The 20,768-nt window shown below is 42.7% G+C and overlaps 1 protein-coding gene across 11 annotated transcripts in view; it reads left to right on the top strand.

The window, feature by feature from the left end:
- Positions 1-18,564, top strand: part of ARVCF (ARVCF delta catenin family member) — a 258,278-nt gene extending 239,714 nt beyond the window's left edge. For 10 of the 11 annotated variants that reach the window (XM_032127686.1, XM_032127688.1, XM_032127687.1 and 7 more), the window contains 8 exons: positions 16-166; positions 1,524-1,716; positions 2,859-2,970; positions 3,565-3,655; positions 4,709-4,762; positions 9,869-9,960; positions 11,875-11,988; positions 13,356-18,564. In XM_032127686.1, the coding sequence (XP_031983577.1) occupies positions 16-166; positions 1,524-1,716; positions 2,859-2,970; positions 3,565-3,655; positions 4,709-4,762; positions 9,869-9,960; positions 11,875-11,976 (795 nt within the window). In that variant the 3' untranslated portion in view covers positions 11,977-11,988; positions 13,356-18,564. The remainder of the gene's footprint in view (positions 1-15; positions 167-1,523; positions 1,717-2,858; positions 2,971-3,564; positions 3,656-4,708; positions 4,763-9,868; positions 9,961-11,874; positions 11,989-13,355) is intronic. The other variant, XM_032127690.1, reaches the window with a different exon arrangement.
- The last annotated feature ends 2,204 nt before the right edge of the window (positions 18,565-20,768 follow it).

Below are 20,768 nucleotides of genomic sequence, written 5' to 3'. Positions count from 1 at the left end.
GTGTGTCCTGATCAGTGGTCCACGTACATCCGTGCGACGGTGCGGAAGGAGAGGGGGCTGCCAGTGCTCGTGGAGCTGCTCCAGTCTGACTCAGACAAGGTTGTGAGGGCTGTGTCCATCGCCCTGAGAAACCTTTCCATGGATCGTCGCAATAAAGATCTCATAGGTATCTTCTGAACTTTTCTGACTAGGCTGGGATCTTTGAGAGCCTTGAGAGACCTCACGTTTTCTGTCCCTTGGGCTGAGGATTCGTTCTCTCTGCAGTTTCCATCCAGGCTATCTGGGATTACGCTGTAGCCACAAAGTGGGGGGCCGTCAGCTCAGAATGTATTTCCAGCCCACTCAAGCTGTGGCTTGAGGGAAATCTCTAACTTGGGAGTAACATTAGGTGTAGGTTTTTGCAGGAGAGGAGTGCGTGTAGATGTGCAGAGGGCTGGATAGGTTAAGAGGTTTCTTGTGTTTTCCTTAGCCCTGGCTAGCATGGGACTTGTGCTCATAGTCACACGTCACAGAGGTGTTGCTCCTTAGGCCTGCCTGCTATTCCAGTTAGAGTGGGAGTGTGGCTTTTGGCATGCTGAGCTAACCTGGGGAAGTGCAGGGAGCTCTAAAGTTGTACCTTTCATTTTTTTGCTTCCTTTCTCATCTTTTGCCTGGTGGGTACTTGAGAAGTTGGACACTAAACAACTTAATATTCTTCAAGTTGGTGTTCAGCACTGCTCTAGCTCCTATCCAAAGTGGTAAATAACATTCAGCTGCCCATAAGCAGGAATCTTGAAAGATTCAGCTGAGATGAGTTTTCCTCTAGATGACTTCTGTATTTAACTAAGGTATTTGTTTAAACTGTAACCTTGTCAGGCCAGGAAATACTGGTCACATGTTTGGGACCATCACTGAACTTGATACTGGCAACTAGCAAGGTGGGATTCTACCTTAATATTTCAGGTTCTAATTTTTATAGTTCAGAAGTGTAGCCAGGCAAATGGTGCAGATGGATACCTGGGAATGATAAAGTCCAGATTCCCTGGTTTTTTCTCCAGTACTATACATGGAGAAGGCTAACTGCACCCAGGAGGAAATACTCTTACCTTTCTTGGGGAAGGTTAATAAATGCATGGTTGCACACCTGGCCCCAGAAGGCCTATTACAAGGCTAAGTTGAGTAAGCCGTGTGCGTGTATTACCATGAATACGTGGCATTAGCAGCAGCTACCGGATGCTTTTTTGCCTCAGGCTTTGCAAAATATGATAGGTGCTGGCTGTAAAATTCTAAGTAAAACTGGCTTTTTTCCCCCCTCAATACCTTTCAGAATCCATGATGAAGGACTTTATCTTAGCTTTATCAGCTGTCAGTCACCTTGAAATAATGAATGATAAATACCCTGTGAAGTTACAGTCTTGAGGTTTAAAACACATACATTATAAGGGTTTTTCTGACACAGCAAACACCATTGGCTTTAATCATTCAGGATCGAAAGCTGAAATGATTATTAGGGCTGCCTAATGGTATCTCTTCCCCTTATGTAGGTAGTTATGCCATGGGTGAGCTGGTAAGAAATTTGCCCAGCAGGCAGCAGAGATCTGCAAAGAACCTGGAAGAGGATACAGTGGTTGCAGTGTTGAATACCATCCATGAAATCATTACTGACAGCTCAGAAAATGCAAGGTCTCTGATCCAGACACAGGGCATTCAGAAGCTGGTAGCTATCAGCAAGTCAAGGTAAGTGACAGTTGAAAGCAAAATGCATAAGAACTCCTTGCAAACATGAAAATGTCACTATGAACAGCAGCTTTTGCTTTGTGAAGGTATTGGAACATCCCAACATTTCAGAGCCGTAATTTCAGCAGTTAATATATACAAAGTAAAAACAAGCAGCACCTTTAAAAGGTTTACTTGATGAAAAAGGTTAATTGATGAGTCACTTCAGTCATGTTAAGACGTGCTCTCTCCTTGTCAGAGACATCTTAGCACCATGTATACGTTTACCAGGCAGCATTTGCAGTGAAGCCATGATCTTTGGTTTTAGTTTGGGAGGCTTTTTTTCTGTGGCAGTGTTTCACTACTAGAATGCCAGTGATGAAATCTGTTTCTTTCAAGTGAAATGGTTAATGATGTGCAGTAATTGTTCTGGCCAAAGGGCTGGTGGTGGTAATTAGAAGTGACAAATTTTCTTCAGTTTAAAAACTGTGTTCTGACTGCTGTAGAGGAAACTTCGTTTTGTGTAGTTCAGCCCGTTAGACATTGTAGGTGTGTTTGCTGCAAACCTTTGGGAGAGTGGCTGAAGTAGCTTTCTTGGGTTGTATTGTTATGAAATATGAGAGCCACCAAAAACCTAGGCCTGTTTTATATTATAAAAGGTGTCTGTGTACTGACTTAGTAAGGAATCTCATTTTCCATTTAAAAACAGCTTGTTTTTTTTGCTGACCAAAATTACTGTGCAAGGTATTTTAAACAATGGAGAAACTTCACTGAATTGTGAGGAATATGTGTACGTTGGGGTGAAGGTTTGAAAAGTGGCTTAGAATAGTTTTTTTGTTTGGGTTTTTTTTTCCCTGAATAAATCCAGGAAGGATGGAATCTATCTGTTCTTTGTTAATGACAGCTGCAAGACAAAAGGGTCACCCTGGCCTCAGTGCTTGTCCAGCAATATGCGTGAAAACACAGAAATGTGCAAAATCCATAACATTTTGATTTCTGTTTTTGTCAGCAAATACCTATAGATATGAAGAAGTCACTGAATGATTTCACATATATCCCATAACTTACAGGTTCAAATAATAGCAGTATGGAGTATTAGGTGTTAACGTACAAATAGTCTGACACTGTTTTTTACTTAAGCTGTAATTTTATCTTGCAAATAGCCAATCTCCCAGAGAAACAAAAGCAGCATCTCACATTCTTCAGATGATCTGGAGCTATAAAGAACTACGAAATGCCCTTCAGAAGGACGGGTGGAACAAGTCACACTTCCAGGTAAAGGTGCTGGATCTTAAATTAGTTCTGGAAAGGCCTAAGTGGAAGGTGTCCTTACTTAGGCTAATATTGCAGTCTGTAGATTTTAGTTTTCACTTCTGTTCTTCCAGGTGAGAGCACAATGGATTGTACCTTACTCAGTCACGCCATCCTGCATGAAGTTGCTGGCTGTGCTTTGCTGTGATCTGTGGAACGTGGCTCTTTAGGTTTGGGGAGTTTGCCATCCTGTACAGGCCAAATGCCCCAATTTACTGGAGGAAGAATTAGCATGTCTTGTCTTAGTTGTGTCTCATTTGAAACATTCTGTACTGCAGCCTAGGGCAGCCACCTCTGCTTGACATGCAGCCTCCTCACCTTTTCTTGTGGAAGGGTTTTGTTCATTTTACAGAGCACCAGTGCTGCCATTGAGATAACAGGGAGGAAACATTTTCATCAAATCTATATGAAGATAAAAAATACTCCAGTTCCATATTATCAACAGAAGGGGGGCTTAGCAGCATTCTATAATCTCTCTTCCTGCTGTTGATTCATTTATTTTTATTGTTCAGTTTCCATGAGTAGAAATTCGGTATTTATGTGGTTTTTGTCTCGTAGTCTGTTTCTGCAGCTCCAAAGGGCTCCAAAGGTACTGCTGGCAGGTCTGGCTACGACGACAGCACTTTGCCTCTGGTGGATAAAAGTCAAGGTCAGTTCTGCTCTTTATCACTTCTCATATAGTGCTGTACTTGTTTTCTAGATTTGCCATGACTGTGTTACAGCATGAGGGGGTAAAAATGCACTATTCATGTGGTGATTTTTACCCCACAGTCTCAACCAGTCCTTATCACCTGGAGATGGATAGTATTTCTTCCCTTACAAAATGTACACTACTGATACTGTTTTCTCAACTTGGATGCAGCATTATCAGTTAAATCTTCCTGGAAGTGGGGTTGACCTTACCCCTACTCTGTATTGGAGTCTTTCCCTTTTTTAAATAAATGTGCCCATTTTGGCACAGCCTCTTCCTCCACCATGCGGGGTTTTTTAATTGGAATTAGTTTATTCAAGCTCCAGCTAATCCTATCTCTGCTTTTTCATGAGGCACAGGCACACCAGCACCACTGTAGCACCAGCTTTGACTTCACCATGATGGCTGTGTCTCTGAGTCTGGCTCTGGTTGCTAAGAGCAGGGTTTGCCTGGTGCACTTTCTCTGGTTTAACTGCAGGTTATGGCAGAAACAACAACCCTGCACCGCCCTGCCTGTTTCCACCTTCCCTGTCTTTGATCAAACCTGGCACGTTATGCAGACGGAGGATGATTTGGATCACTTTGCTGATGTGACAAGAAACTTGTTTTCTTTTTGGATTAGTTTTCTGTTGGCTCAGCAGGCTGCTGGATTGGCTTGTGTGCCATGAGAAGCCGCACCCTTACTTATTTTCTTTTATTCTGGAGAGACCAAAGAGAAACCTGTTAATAGTTGTAGGTAGTCCAAAGCAGAACTGTGGTTTCTGTTCGAGAGAGAAAGTTCTGTATTACAGTGCCAAAGCAGAAAATACATGGATTATGTGTGCTCTGTGGGGAATTTGATTCAGACTTCCCTTTCTGAATGGATAACAGTTGAATAGTTTGGGAGTTTTTTTACAATGATCTCTGCATTCATCCTTTATGGACCTCTCTGGTTCTGTGACTAATTCAAAACTACCAAGTTTTGGGGAAAGTAAATGTAACTCAAGTTGTTCCAATGCTTCTGTTTTCTAGATAATGAGAAGTCTGGGAGTCGTGATATGATACCTATGGATGAACTTGGCCCAGGTAAATTCAGTCATAGATCAAACTCTGTCTGTTCCAATAGAGCACACTGTCGCTCACAGGAAAGTTCAACTATTTCTCTAGGAGATATTATTTCAGATGGATAAAGCTGACATTTAAAAACAGAGCATTACCTCACAAAAGATTGGTCGTCCTTTTTTTTTCTTTTTTTTCTTTGTATGCATGTAGAGTGTGCACACCAATTTCTTCACTACTTTATACATATACTGGAGATACAATGACCCAGCTTTCATTCTGCTCTTTGGCCCCTGAGGCAGCTGCATTCCCTGTTACAGATCTGGAAGTCTCTGGGATTCAGAAGGAAAAAAAAAAAAGAGTTGAAAATTTACTTCAATGCATTGTGTTTAAATCTGTTCTGCCTTTGCTTTTGTAGGTAAAACCAAAAATAAGTTTGTATGTGTGATATTCATGGCTCTGCTTTCCATTTACCTGCATCTAAATGAGCCTGGTTTTTCCTGTAGAGTGAGAACCACCACTGACTGTCAGGGATGTGCTTTGAGACTGATAAGCTCTGTAGTGTTAAACTTCTAGAGGGTTTTTTTTTTCTTCACCAAGGTAGATAAAGTTGCTGTGTGGTCCCTTGAGAATTTGCTTTACTCCTTCCAGTTGATGTTATTTTTATTTAAATATACCTATATTAATGCCTCCAGATCAAACAGTTTGATATACTGCTATTAGTGATTGTAGCTAAATAAAATAGCAAGTTAGAGCCAAGAAAAAGCCAAGCATGTTCAGAAAGTAAAATAACAGGTATCTATTACGTTTTATATTCTTGGAAAAATGAGATGCCACCTGCCATGAATCAACTGTCCATATGTATTTTGCCTTAGGGAACACTGAAACATTTGTTCTCACAATGGAAGAAAATCTCTTCAGAGAGGATTGCCTGGCAGGAATAGCTGTGTGCTGGCAGGTGCTGCAGAATGGGCAGTGCTGATTGTTTATAGTCTCAGTATTAATTGCTGCCTTCTGCTCTCAGGAGTTATTGGTACAGCCCTGACTACAAAACGAAATGCAAATTTACAGCATGTGTAGAGCATCAGGCAGATTCTCTGGGCCGTGCTGTTCTCCAATTTTTTATCACCTTTAGAAGATGAAATCTCTCAAGTTTTCCTGATCCCAGCTCTTGATTGCCTTTTCCTTCCAATATGACTATAACTTTGTGCTGTTTCAGAGGTCAGCTGAAAAGAGACTAACTTAATTTATCCCATTCGCTATCCTTAATTCCAGGGAACTGGAATAACGTTTTATCTCTTCAGGCTCTTCCAATGCTGCATGTTTTTTATCTTACGGGTATACTAACATGAGAAGGCTGCTCTGGACTGTATTTTCTGGTTTTAACTTCATTATGGACTGTTGTGTTCTGGAGTTTTTGTTCTTTTTCCACTCTGGAATGAACTGGTAGATACATGGAGCAGAACACCAGCATACAGTCTCTGGGTTTGTGCTTCCAGTAAACAGTTCGATTATATCCCCATATGCTCCACACCAGAGCCTCCAGAAAAGACCAAGAAATTTGGTTTGCCAAGAAAATGCATGATAGAGTACCAGAGAAAGTTTTCCTGCATCCCAGTTATTTTTTTTCCAGAAAGTTGTATGCCCTGGTTTCAGTTGCTTATTTTTCCCTTGTCTTCTTTTTGTGACTTCACTTGCTCTAAGATCTTTCTGCTTTAAATTCACTTTATATTAATTTAGAGAATTCTTCCCTGTCTCCAGCTTTGTGTTTATTTCATTTAATTCAGATGCTTCCAAGTTGCATAGTTAACCTTTCTGCTATACTGCCTTGGTACTGAACTGTAATTGTCTTAAACATTGTTATAGTGGGCCAGTGCAGAATTCCATGGATTTCCATGCCACACAGGTTAGAGTTGCCCGTACATCAGCCACGTCCTTCCAGCCCAGTGTTCATCCCTTGCAGAGTACAGGACTGATGGTTCCAGAACATCCCCACCTGTCTGCCCCTCCTCTGTGGATTCTTCTCACCAGTTTTCAGGCTGTCCTGGTGCCTGGGCCTTTCCTGTTAACCCACATTGGCTCTTCTTCAACATCACAAAAAGAAAACTGCTGGTGCTGTCTCAGTTTGTTTGCTAATGATGTGGGGGTCATCCTTCTCAACAGAGGAAATCACTTTGCTATCAGTGTTTAGGGAGGCAGAAGGATGCACTCCCCATCAACTGGCAGTACTAGACCAGTCAGATCGCTGCTGTCTGGGACAGTGGAACAGCCTGGGTAGGGTGTGGGTGTGCTGGGAGATAGAGGAAAACCTCTATCACAGTTTACCATGGGATGCAGAGGTCTGTCAGGCATTCCCAGCTCCAGGCAGGCTGGAGAGCAGCAGTGCTCACTGTCACCCTGTGCCTGGGACCCTGACCCTCAGCTGTCTGCAGAGGCAGCAGAGCTGTGATCTCCAGTCTATGCCACATCCTCCAAAATTCTGTGTGTGCCTCAGTTAACCTGCAGTCACTCAGGAGCACCTGGGAGGTGAAATTGTTCAGACCAGAGACAGAGTTCAGATGCCACTGTCTTCCATGCCCATCTTCAGGCATGACTTTTCCTTTTTCCTCCTCTTCCTGCTCTTTGATGGGTCTAGAGGTTTGGTATTTTTAACTTGAGAGCTGTGTGAGGACACAGATGGACTGACACTGGCAGGCATTTATTTGGTCCTGTAATTTGTGGTGGCATAAAAATGTTGCTCTAGAGTGAGTGGGAGATAGAGAAGCAATAGAGATGACAATAAGCAGGAAGCTGAGGGAGAGAAGAAGCCAAGGATGGGATATTCCTCTATTGACCAATGTAACTTTTGTCTATACAAGGGATTGTATTAAGTCAAAATGATGCACTCATACCTTGGAGCAGCAAGATACGTATAAATCTTCTTTATGCCACAGAAGCAATTAATTCTGGTCGCTTCTTAGAATGAATCTGAAACACGGGAGAAGCAGTATTTCTGACTTCGTTGCAGAGCCATCGTTCTCGGGGCAGTGAGGTGTTACTTCTCTGATGCAGCCTCCTTCAAGATATTTCTCATTTCATTTGATCAAATCATGAACTTCCTATCTCAGCTGCTGCTTATCTTGACAGGCATAGCACAGTGTGTGGGTTTTGGACACGTGAGCCACCAGTGCTGGTCTGTGTGCAGTCCAGGGGCCTGCAGGATGAAATACAAAATGTGTTGGAATTTAGATACAAAGAGCAAAGTTCTTGAGTGTTCTTTGTTGGCAGATTACTGCCAGTGCAAAAATCTTGCTGATGTGTCCTGTCTAAGCATGGGAGTTTTAATTTTTTAGTGGTATTAAAGATCTGGTTTTCTTTTTTATTTTTTATGATTACAGTCTTTGCTAATAACCTTGCTCCCTGGGAAATACCACAGCTGCCATCCTTCACTTAGTGGTTGTTGCTTTCTGGGGGTAGTTTAAAGGTTTCCTTTGTGTCTTGGCAATCCCTTTTAGAAATGTTTGTGGATCACCCATGATAATGGCACTAAAAAATGCCAAGTGATCTATTACATCCTTGTGAGTACAGTTACCATGAGATTGTAAAAAGCTACCACCCAGTTGCTCCAAGTTTGATTTTCTGTTTTTCCATCACTTAATACATACTCTTGTGAAGTATTTTGTCCTAAATAAATGATGAATCTGTAGATCAGGACACAGCCTGCTAGCAGTGTTCATGCCTGTCATTTGAAAGAGAATTACCAGTTGTGAGTTCCTCCACAAGTGCTGGCTGGGTAGCTGGGTGCAGCTGGTTTGTTTTTTTTGTTGTTTTTTTTTTTTGTTCAAAAGGAATAGCTAAGAATATCAGGCATCTTGATTGTCAACAAGTGTAAGTTAAGTGCTGTGTAGCAAATATTTCCATGCTTTATGATCTCTGAACTACATGTATAACTCCAGAATTCTTTAGTTATTTTTGGTCAGCGTGGTTAAATCATCTCCTACTGCCCTTGATGTCATAAATACATCCTGCCTCAGGGGCTTGTTGGCAGGTCTGTGTGCACTTGGGTTTGAGGTACACAGAACACTGCAGCTCTTCTCAATCTGACCTGGCTGTGTGTGCAGTTGTCATGTGGGCAAACAGTGCCATGGGAACCCCACAAATACATCACTCACTTCTCCTTAATGGCCTGTTACAGGCAAGTAAAAAACTGAGAGAGGAGCATTTTGACAGTTTATGTAAAACTTTTTGTGGTATTCTAAAAACACTGTTTGTCAGGACAAAAAAAGCATTAATGATCCCTCAATTACATAGGAGAAAACAAAAGCCTACAGGGAGCTATAAACTCGGGCGTCATTAACTCCAGGTTACAAAGCTGTCAAAGCAGAGCAGGCGAGGATCTATTTGTCACTGATAATGAGGGAAATTTGATGCATCACAAAAATAAATTAAGTTTTGCGTTGTCTGACAATGATTCAAAGCAGAGGTTCTGAAGTAATTATAGCCATTTCTTTATAAAACCCTCTCACAGTTTCCTTCCTTGTGTTCATCACGCTTTCATGCTCCTCCTTAGTTGTCAGGAGAAAAGGCACCAACAGGTGCTGCTTCGTAATGAAAGACAGCCCAAGCACAGCAGGGTTTGCACTGAGATTTCTTCCAACTCGACAGGCCCTCTTTGTCAGTGCTCTGATGGGGACTCTTCCAAATTACTGTCGTGTCCTGCTAGTAGTCAGGCTCAGGAAAAGTGGGAACAGGCTGCAGAGCATTCAGAGAATGAACACAGCCAATTAATCAGGCTGCTAAGCAAGGAACACGGGATTTGGGCTGAATTTGGAGCTCATTAGCCACAGGGCATGAGATGACAACTTGCTGCTTTCCTTGGGCACACTAAAAAGTGCAGCAGGCTGGGATGAAAACAGTGCTGTTTGCTAATGAGTGCCAGCATCTGGCAGTGCTATAAAAAGAAGGCTTCTCTGTTTGTTTTTAGCTGGTAAAAATGAAATTTCAGAGCTGGAGCACGTGAGAAGCAGGCTGCCAGCATCTTTGGGTTGTGGTGGTTTGTTTTCCTTTTCCTTTGCTGAAGAATTCTGCTTACATCAGCTCTATTTCTGTTCTTGGTTGTACTTCATGCCTGACTGTCCTGTTCTTTCTCCTCAGATGGATATTCCACCATCGACCACCGGGACAAGGAGCGCAAGTACAAGACCAGTGATGACACAGGGGATGCCTCTGAGAAGGAACCTTTAAAAGTGAGCTCCCTCTTACTGCTGAGTGCTAGTTAGTGCCTTGGGAAGAGATGAATCGAGTGTCCTCAGTCAGAAACACAGGGTAGTTACTCACCAGGGGGCTGTAAAGGGCCTTTTCTTATTTCACATAAAGGCATTATTTTGTAATTTAGCACTTGGCTAGCTAGAAATAAAAACAAAATGACGCTTTCCGGTGCAGGAGCGAATGCAGGTAGTTGCTGTACTCTTGTAAATGGATGAGGCTGTAAAAACAGAAAGTGTTTGTTCTGTCGCCCTTGTCCAGGCAGCATTCCCTGGCCCTGAGCTGTGTAACTGTGCTCAGACTTGGTTCTGACAAGTCTCTTCAGATTGTCATGCTGCTTTATTGTCTTCACCACGAGAAATAGGTGTGATCTTGTGTGTCCATGTCCAGCAGTGTGGTGAACAGTACTCAATTTCTGCAACACTCATTCACAGTCCTGACGGTGGACCACAGCCATGGGTCAGGGAGATGGAGAGGGAAGAAGAGACATGCACAATTATGTGTGTGCCTTCTAAATACAAATTTAGACAACTTTATAATTAAAGATAATTCTTACTCCACAAGGCTTTTTGTATTGTGGGCTGTGTGCGAATGTGGCTCAGTAGGCTCTGTGTAATTTCTGTTGCATTGCTGTACCTTTTCAGTGACCTTTTAAAAAGTCTGTTAATGTTGTGGCCACCAGTTCTCCCTGGCCTAAAAACAAGCTTGGGTTTTCACCTGGGGGAGTAATTTTGAGAAGGAAAAGGAGAATTCATTGAAGTAAGAGTCAGTGGTAGGAGACACTATTGCTAGTGTGCAGAAGGCTGTCCTTAATAACCTTTAGCACACTGTTGATAATACCAGAAAATCCAGGTGATTCATGTTGAGTGGAAACAGTTAAACTTCAGTCAGTTGAAAGGCAAACCCACCATCATCGAACAAGGGAAATAAAAAAATATGATCTGGAGAAAACACTTCCATAGATGGTGAACAAGGAAGATGTCCTGCTGCACCAGCCTGCCTGTTATAACTTGCCTAGTCAGGCGTTTCCTGCTGTGTTCTGCCTTTCCATGAAGGTACGCCCTGGAGAGTGGCTTCAATCTGCCTGGACTTCTTTTAAGCTGATTACTGAAGTCTTACAATGTGTCCCCTTCCTCCAATTGGCAAGAGATGCCCCTGCTTGAGCCAGTATCAATCAAATAAACTTTCTAATTCCCTCATCACAGTTCCAGTACATTTTGCAAGGATGCAGCAGGAATGGATGCAGTAAGTTATATAAGAATGTTGATCAATAGGAGCTTGGCAGAAAATGTCTTTCTGAGGAAAATAGGCTAACGTAGGAAAATTAACAAGTACTTGTTACTTTTGCCACTGAAAATACATTGAAGTGGTCCAATACAACCCTCAGAATCACATCAAGCAGCCCTAACTCCAGTGTATTACTGAAGTGAAGCACAACCAGAGTTCAGCAAGTGGCTGTTTTGCTTTTATGAGAGAGAGAGAAAAACCATTTCACCTCAACAGTGTGTGACCCACAGCCTGTGCTGCCTCTTGGTTCTGAATACCTGGGGGTAGCCTGAATCCAGGCTGTTCTACACAACAAAGGTGTGCACAGCCCTGCCCTGACCTGGGGCAGAGCTGAGCAGCTGCTGCTTTTCCTCCCTGTGCTGCCAAACACAAATGTGGCTGTGGGAGTTGTGGCTTGTGAGCCATATGAAAGCTCAGGGGAGGGTGGGAATCCAGGGGAGTGTGGCATTTTGGCTGTTGCAGATGCTTTTGTCAGTATTGTGCCTTTGCTGATCGTGTTTCTTTCTCTACCACTAATTTTCCCTTGTGCTACTTTAAGCTGACTTGTTTGGTGGTTTTGTTTGATTAATCCGCTCTGTTTTGCTTTAACTCCTCACCCTGTGCTGCAGAATGACACAAATAGGAAAAACATTAACAGGAGTAACAGGGCTTCGGTGAATCTGGTGGATGCCCGTGACATTAAACCCCAGCCTGTTGACTCCTGGGTCTAATTTGCATGCATGGTAGGTCCTTTTAATGGTAATTGGGGCTAGTGAATAACTTTCTCTTGTGCATGATCTGTATAGCTGTGGAATCTCTTCAAATCTAACTGCTAACTTACAGATATATGAAAATGCATTTGGAAAAAAAAAGGTGGTGTTTATATTATTCAGTGTATCTTTAATGAAATACAATCAAACACCACTGTTTGATTAAAAAATAACCTGTCAAATAACCAGGCAGAAAGTTAATATTCTGAATGATTGCTTGTCAGCTGAAATGTGAAATATTTCTGCTGTTAGGCCATGGGAATGAATTTGAGTAGTGTGTTCCTGCTTCCAACCATTTTTCTCCCTCTATGCTCATTATAAGGATTAGCCTGAGACTTAAGAAAAAACATATCCTTGACTATTTTTGGATGTCCCCTGAGGTTCCCACGAATTACAGCAGGAAAGCTGCTGACTGTACACAAGTTACTTTGCAAGGAGAGATGATATTGGTTACACAATAAACAGTGACCCACAGCTCCCACTTCTCATTTTCTTTTTTTTTTTCATGTATCACTAAAGAAAGGTGCCTTTTTGTTGTGTTCTAGTTGTCTGCCTTTGCCACGTGCCAAGCTCCTCGGTAATGTCACTGGCCTTTCTTTGCTCCTGCCACTGCTCATCTGTGTCCTGCTGTCTTGCTCGAGTTACCCCAATGATACCTTCTGGCACTCCGTCAGAGGATGCTATGTTTGGAACAGCAGGTGTTGTGCCCCTGGCTATGATTAAGGAAAATTTTAGTGACTGTCATGAAGGCACTGAGCAACTTTCCCATCAGAGTGGGCAACAGACTTTAAAGGCCCAAATTCCAAACCGTGAACCATCATCCACCCCCATAATTCTACATGGAAATCCCTTGCATTAGTGGGAGAGAAAACTCCTGGATGTTTTTGGATGGTGGTGTTGGATATTTTTTCCCCCTCCTTCCTTTCAGTCTAGTAGAAATGCCAGGTGTTGACAGATTGTTTCTGGGTTGGAAGCACCTGCCCAGAGGAGCCTTTCAGCATTGTGAGGTGCTGTCACGGAGCAGGTCCTGGCACCACTGGCCACCCATGGCCGCTCAGCGCTGCGTGATCGGCCGTGGTGGCTCAGGCACAGGGCTGGCATCAATGTGCATGTGGTGCCTGTTCACCTCCTGCACTCCGCTCCGAGCAGAGAAGCCCTACAGGTGGGGTCCTACCTTTGAAAAAGTAAGTCTATGCTTATTTTCTCCCAGACATACCCTTCAAGGAACCCATGTGTTGGCATAGGTTGGCACTTCCAGTCACTGTCCTACCACGAGGTAATGGAGATCACCAAGGCCATGTTACTGACTGGTATTAATCAGATTCGACTTTATTTTGCAGGGCTAAAGTCCAACCACATTTTTTTTAATTGAGGGGGAGAAACAAACATTGAATCGACACAGAGGATCTCATCAGTCACCACTGCCATTCAGACTGGGAGGGCTGCAGGTTCCAGGAGGGCGTGGGGAGCGAACCCACCCGAGTGCCATCGCCGAGCGGAGCACGATGCCTTACAGCGAGACACTCTGCTGCTTAACTCCCTGACATTCCCACCAGAAACAGCCACCGCCTCCCCTGCCCTCCCTCCACTCCTGCAAGAAGAAAAGCAAGAGAATCCAAGCTTCCATGTAGCTGGCTGCGTTCTTAGGTGACTCTTACGTGTGGATGGTGCCAAGCTGGAGAAGTGCAGGTCATGCGGCATCTTCACAGCAAGAGAGGAACTGCGGGATATTTGAAATGATATCGTAGGTGTAGCCATGAGGAGAATAGCACTTTTCTGGTTTGGGGCTCATTGTTTTGGTTTTTGTTTTGGGAGATTTCTTTTGAACTGTGACTCTTAACGTTTTTGAAAGCTTTCTGAAAAATGTTTAGGTTTTCTTTATTATTCCCACAGAAAGTGCAGGAATGTTGAGTGGGTTTATTGGATTTCAATGAAGGGAGAAAATGCAGAACAAAAACTATTAAACACTAGTTAAATGAACTGGAGAGTGGATGAAAAAATTGATGCAAGCTGTATAATCTGCTTTTAGAGTAAGCTATATCGATCACAGTGCTATATTATCATTATAATCTGGTGTACAATACTTCTGCCTTTTGAATTCTGTAACGTCTCTGGTTTTATTTCCACATATTGAAAAGCAGTTTATGGAAGGTTTCAGTGTCCCTGGTTCAGAAATCTGTGCTGAGAAATGGAGTTGGCTGGCTTTTTATTTTCGTGTTCTCAAAGATTGCAGTAAGGAGCTTTTTCATGTTAAATGTATCATTGTTGCATTGATGATGATTAGCTACTTTTGCCATAGCTGTTAAGACATTGAAGGAAATAGGAGCTTTTTTGTAGGATGTCTTATTTTGAACACGCTATAAAATTTGAGATGGGTCTGTCACTTATATTTGATGGTAAATTTTTCAGTGTTGAATCCATGTTTGCTTTGGGCTATAGATTCTTATGAAAAATGCCACAAAGGGAACTGGTTTGGCATTTTAAAATCATTGTCATGGTTTCTGTGTTCCTTTGCTTTTGTTTTGAGATGGAATATTTCATTTGGCATGAAAATCACCCATGTGCAGCGGCTCTCCTCCAGGATGCCAAGGCCCCCCTTCTGTAGGGGAATGTTTACCTCAAGAGAACATACTCTGCAAATGTGGTATCTGGAAATGCCAGGAACTAAATGACTTCAGATCACTGATTTTCTCCAGGCATTGGTCAAGAGAGGGCAGCAGATGAGAATAGGAAGCAAATGTCTCAGTAGCAGCATGAGAGGACTTTTGCTGATTTTACTTGGTTGCCACTGTTCTTTGATTGCCACATTTAGTTTTAAACAAGCTCCTAAAACGGTGTGACTGGAAAGCACATTTTTGAGTCTAGCAAACATCATTTGCAGTTTTCAGTGCCTGCCGTTCCTTTTGTAACTAAAAAGGGGAAGTATCCAACAATCTCACTGCCCCCAAAATATTACTGTTATAGTAACCATTACATTTTTTATAAAAAAAAAATTAAAACTTAAAAAAAAAAGCAAGTACCAAGAGCTTTGTATCTTCTTGAGTATATTAAAAATTTGACATGAATACATATATATAAATAAAAAAGTCTATATATCTATATATATATATATATTGTTGTGCAGAGAATAGGTTAACAAAACCATGTAAAGTAGTTTGCAGGAGAGGGAAGCATTTGTTGATTCAGGGAAAAAGACTGATGCCAGAAGCTGTCAGTGATTTGGATGATACGTGTGCTGCTTCACACCCTCCCTTTTTGACCCTCATCTTCCACATACGTTGCAGTGTCACTTCTGGATCCTGGGGAAGGTGAAGTTGCTTGGAGCAAATCAACATAGCAAAGATTTGTTTTTTCACCTGCATGAGAGTCCTATTGGGCCAAAGATGCTCAGCGGATCAAGGGAAGCAAAGAGAGGCACCTGTGACTATCTGTGTCGGGGCAACGTCTCTCTGTGTAGACAAAAAGTGTGGCAATGAAACCAGGTACATCGTCTGACTGTATATTATATCAATGGTGCTCTTTTCATACTTGTTCTGCCAATACGCGGAGACCCTTTTAACCAAGCTACACAGAAGAGTTTTATATCACTTTTGGTTATGTACTTGGTGTATTCTTTTTGTATATGAAAGGATTTTTTTAAAAACGTTCAGTAATTAGCAATGGAACCTGCTTTGTAGCTGATTAGAACAGTGTTAAGAGAAGGGCCGTGCTGTCAGTCTGTCCCTGATCTACTTCAAACCATATATTTACCAAAGGAGTCTGAGCAAAAGTTCACTTAAAATAAAGACCTGACTGTTGAAAGGCGTCTCTGCTAAGACTTTGTGGTTTAGTTATTGTGCAGATATTTCAAAGCCAGCAAGAAGTTAACAGAGAAAACCACAGGTAGGGGCAAATGAAGAGACTGGGGCCGATTATGGTCATGACTTCCAATCCTAGTTATCCCATGGCTCTTAGTGGGACACTACAGGGACACTCAGAGTCTGGGTTGAGTCTACTATGATCTCAGTCATTAGTGGGCTAAGACCACTAAGGATATTTGAGAAGCAGATTCAGACCCCATCTCACTTCTCCCAAAAGTCTTTTTGGTATTTACACTGCACCATGAACCATCCTTGTCAGGTTAGATGGCACTGGCTGCCCAGGTCATTGTAGCAGAGTGTTGTTTTCCTGGGGATGTTACAGCAGCCAGCAGAGTTGTGAGCTGACAACATGGTTTATTGCTGCAGAAAATCAGAGGATGCAATGTCAAGAAGTTGGATACCAAGTTGATGGGCCAAGGCTTCCCCTGGGAGTCACACATCAAACCCCCACCTTTCCCATGCCGTACATTGACAACTAATTCCCAAGTATGTAGCAATAACCCATCCTCAACATTACTGTGGGGTTTTTTCTTTGCAACAAACTGTTGTTTGGATGGTGAGGAAAGAAAATGGATTGGGGGATGACTTGGATGTGAGACTATCACCTTGTATTATCAGCCCACCTGCTGAGGTCCAAAGCAGGGTACCTTGAACCAGGTCTGGTAATTTAATGTCCTTTTTGTTTATGGACAGAAGCTCACTGGTGGAATGTGTGCCCACCCCTGTCCTCACCTGTCCCCTTGTTGGCACAAGTGTGACTAGCTGTTTGAGCTGCTCTGGGATGTGGGTGGATGAAGCCGTAATTGTTGTATTTTGGCAGCAGGGACTGTATGTAAAGAAGGGAAAGCGGCAGTGTGTGTGACTAATGCTGCAGTAGGGTCTGGAGTCTCCTGCTAAAGGGCAGGCAGTGCTTTTTAGGGCTCAGGTATGTGACCTCCTCTTTTCCTGTTGGCTCCACTGTGAAAGCAGAGGGAATCTGCCTGCAAGGGGCTGGGGTAGAAGAGATTTCTACCTGCGGAAATTATAGTGGGAGGGATGGTTGTGGAAGGAAGTGATGGTGTTGCAAGACTCCTCCTAAAGAGGAGAAGGAAATTTGACGGCCCAGTCAGGGCAGAGATAACATGGGAGAGGGAGACTTCTGACAGCATGTGATTACTGCAGAACTTTCTTCCCAGGAAGGTGGTTTGCACATCTCTCAAGCATTTTCACTGAGCTGTGCAAGTTGAAAAAAACATTTGTGCCAACTACCCTGGAGAAGCATCAAGTTTAGCTGTTGAGTGTGTGAGCAGTTGTGCTTTATGGCTTCCCAGGTCAGTCACTGTGTCTGCAGAATCCGAGGAGGAGAGCAAAAAGGCAAGGTTTTAGGACATTTTGGTTCTGTTGTGGATGTAAGTAGCAGTATAGCCATAAATGCAACTCATGATGTGTTGTCAACTTGAAATGCTCCCTAGGGAACAGCTTGGGCAGCCATAGGTCCCGATCTTCAGTGTCTTCTGGCGTTAACTGCTGCCTATCCCAGATCTCCTCTCACATGCTCAGACCTTCCGGTTCTGAATGCACTTCTACCAGGGAAGCAAATCTGCTCTCTGTTGCCAAGATGTCCCAAAAGGGACTGACCTGGGTACTAGGAACTGAGTTGCTGTCACTGACACATGAAGAAAGCCAGGGGTGGCATGTCTGTTACAGCAGTGTCATACGTTTGTGCCAGCTCTGAGGAGCAGTCTCAGTAATGCTTTCCAGCACGAAAGCCTTGTGCTCGGCAAAGCAGTTTTCACTCCTAGAGCAGTTCCATGAGACTGAAGGTGGTGAGTTACCTTCTGTTACCTGCCTTAAGGTTGAGCATAGGCTCAGCTACCTGTGAGAGAGATGCACATGTCAAACCCTCAAGTAAGCAAAGCTTCAGAAGCCAAATGGGCACATTAGTGTGGTTATAGCTTCATCTGCTGAGCGACTGCTGGCTCAGTGAAACCTACAGTGTGCCAATACCTTCAGCCAGCAGGTTTGTGCTGTTGGGGTGGAGTTTTTGAAGGTGTTTATATAGAGACATAGTTTCTTGCAAAATTTCTTTGTTATGATGCCCCTAAAATCTGGTGTTAACTTATCTTTGACAGAGAAATTCTCTGATCTACTGGTACAGTAACTAATCTAGTGCATTTAAGGGGAAGATACTATGAGCCTTTGTTTTCTGTCTTGACATCAGGGTAGGATGATCTGAAGTCCAAGGCGAGGAGGAAAATCGTGCAGATACTACAAGGCCTGCCAATCTGGTTCTTACTGTTCAGAAAAAACAAAATAACTAGACTAAGAAGCTTACTGGTAATTAGTAGCTAATGTGTTTGTAACTTCATGTGCCTTAAAATTTTCATGGTAGGAGAACTTAAAAAAAAATCAATGTGTTTTCTGTAATACTGCTCAACATTCTCTCTGTAGTTTAGACTGGTGGGATTTTGCATTGTATTTACACTGTACTATAAACTGAAACACTTAGAATGGTTTGATTTTACAAGTATGGAGAGGAAAAAAAAGGTGGATTATGCTTTTCATAGAACAAATGTTACCATGACAGAATGTATTATTATTATTATGATAGGATCTTTCCATAATGCAGACAAGTAGAATGCTTGTTAGAAACCAGGTATGTAGGATAACAATTTGGTGTGTTTTCAATAAACCATGCCTGGAAAGAATACATGTGCCATTGGTTATCTTTTTGTAATATCAGGTATCTCAAATATTCTTTGGCTTTTGCAGCAGCAGTTTTGTGTGGCAAGGGATTATTCAACCCTAGCTCAGGTCAATGCTCTGTGTTAGCAAAAGGTCAATGGTAATGAGGGGCAATTGAAATATCCTATAAACAAGTAAAGCTGAACATTTTTGACTCATTGCCATATGCTGCAGTTGTAGCATGACCCTGGACTGTAGATCATGGGGTTTTTTTCTTTTTTCATATACAAGCATATTTCTGTGGGAAAGACATCTGCACCACTGTTCAAGGGCCAGCATGTTTGTGAGCACAGAACTTGCTGATAGCTTTTCCATTTGGGAAGTTATTAACCTTTCCCAATAAAGTCATAAAATCCATGTAACTTTACAAAGATTGCACATTTCTGAAATGCGTGCAAGAAAAACTAATTGTAGCAATGTATGAGGTTTGGTTGACATGAGAAATTGTTACTTTGAGGATGTGCCAAATAATTTACATTTGGTACTGTGGAATGAAAGAAAATTCTGATACTGAAGAATCACCCATTTATTTAAGGTAACAGCCAGTTATTAACAGATTCATTCTCTTGAGGACTGCCTCATCTGTGTTGGTGAGATCAATGACTGGCACACCTGAACACACCATATCCACCGCCATGCTTTCATGAAGCCTGACAAAACATGACAGAATGTTCTGCAAGGTCTTAGAGAAAGAATGGAGGTCAGGTTTTCTGTGAGTGAAGCATTGATGAATCATTGCCAGTAACAGAGTTTGCCATATGTGAATTTCTGATTGTACCATTCACGGCACTATAAGGTTCATTTACATGCAGATGTTTGCAAACAGCACTTGGAAGGTCATCTCCAGCTTACCTTCCCTCCTTATTTCAGATGTCCTAAATGCATCCCCAGGTGTTTTGTAAAATCATCTCTGGATCTGTTCTTGCAGCTGGAAGATACAGTTTCACAAGTGCTGTGATAACATGTGAGCTTCTGGGCTTAGCATCCTGCACCTTGGTGTCATCATTCTCCCACTGCAGGGAGGAATCTGTTTTCCCTTTGTGGGTGCACTAATGTGGTAATGAATGGCAGATACTGTAGGTAAGGTACCGAGCTAAAACAAATACGTTGTTTTTACAACTGACCTTTTACAGCTGTCAAAATGATTTTATTTTCAGCTTGTCACAGGTTGGGCAAATGGAAGTGGTGAGTCCTGCAGGTGAAAGGTTAACCTAGTAACAATGGGCAAGAAATATCACAGCCCTCATCTGTTTCAGGTTTCAGCAGTGTCTTGGGGTAATATTCTGTCCTCAAGGGTCTCTTCCCCAGTGTCTTATTTTGAAGGTCTCTGAAGCACAGCAGTGGCAGGATCTTGTTCTGGTACGAGCTGATGGGGGATTTTTTAAAGCGGGAAGGTGCTTTACAACATGGTCATTAACTGAGCTGTAGAGACAGAGGCAAAGACTGAAACTCTGGTACTATGTTCAGTGTGTGTGTGCACAGCAATCATAGCTGCTATTTTTAAGGTACCTTATAACTGATTCCTGATTGACTGCTCAGCCAAGTAAGGACACATCACTGCCCTGCTGGTGTCACCTTGGGTGGGAGAGTTGGGATCTCAGTGGTCTCTCCCTTCTTATTGCTCTTGTAGGGGTTTCTGTAGGTTCCCTTCACTGCATTTAGTGTTTGACTCCTTGCTTAGAATTCTCCAGTGAGCTGCTTTTCACTTCCTCATGCCAGTGGAGGAGGAAGTGGCTCCAACATGCAGTGCCTGTTCTGTAGTCAGACAAGTAAATTTTGATGGAAGGATTGCTTCCATGGATGCTGTTATGCAAAAGGCAGTAGTGCTAGGTTTGACTTCCTCTTAAATCCTTCTTCTTTCTTCTACACTGAATTGGTTCAATATTTTGAAAGACAGTATCATGTCCCTTTGAGGTAACAAAGGGGCTCTGGCAGAAACCAGACCTCACTTCCATGTATTCCCTGAATCAGTGAGAGAACCTAGACAGTAGCTTTCTTCTGGGGAATAGATGTAAATTAGCAGTAGTCGGTAAGATCATCCATTTCTGACGTGAGCTGTGAGAATTTGCAGAAAGCTGTGTGGTGTTTTAGGGGAGTTCTTCCCCTTGGGAGCTTTCTGTCAGTGGTACACTCTCACGGGCACTCCTTAAACACGTGCTCCACATACAC

The sequence above is a fragment of the Corvus moneduloides genome, chromosome 18 (assembly GCF_009650955.1).
Source record: "Corvus moneduloides isolate bCorMon1 chromosome 18, bCorMon1.pri, whole genome shotgun sequence".
NCBI classification, from domain to species: Eukaryota; Metazoa; Chordata; class Aves; order Passeriformes; family Corvidae; genus Corvus; species Corvus moneduloides.
The sequence above is the reverse complement of the archived record's forward strand: the minus strand, read 5'-3'. Positions and strand labels throughout refer to the sequence as shown.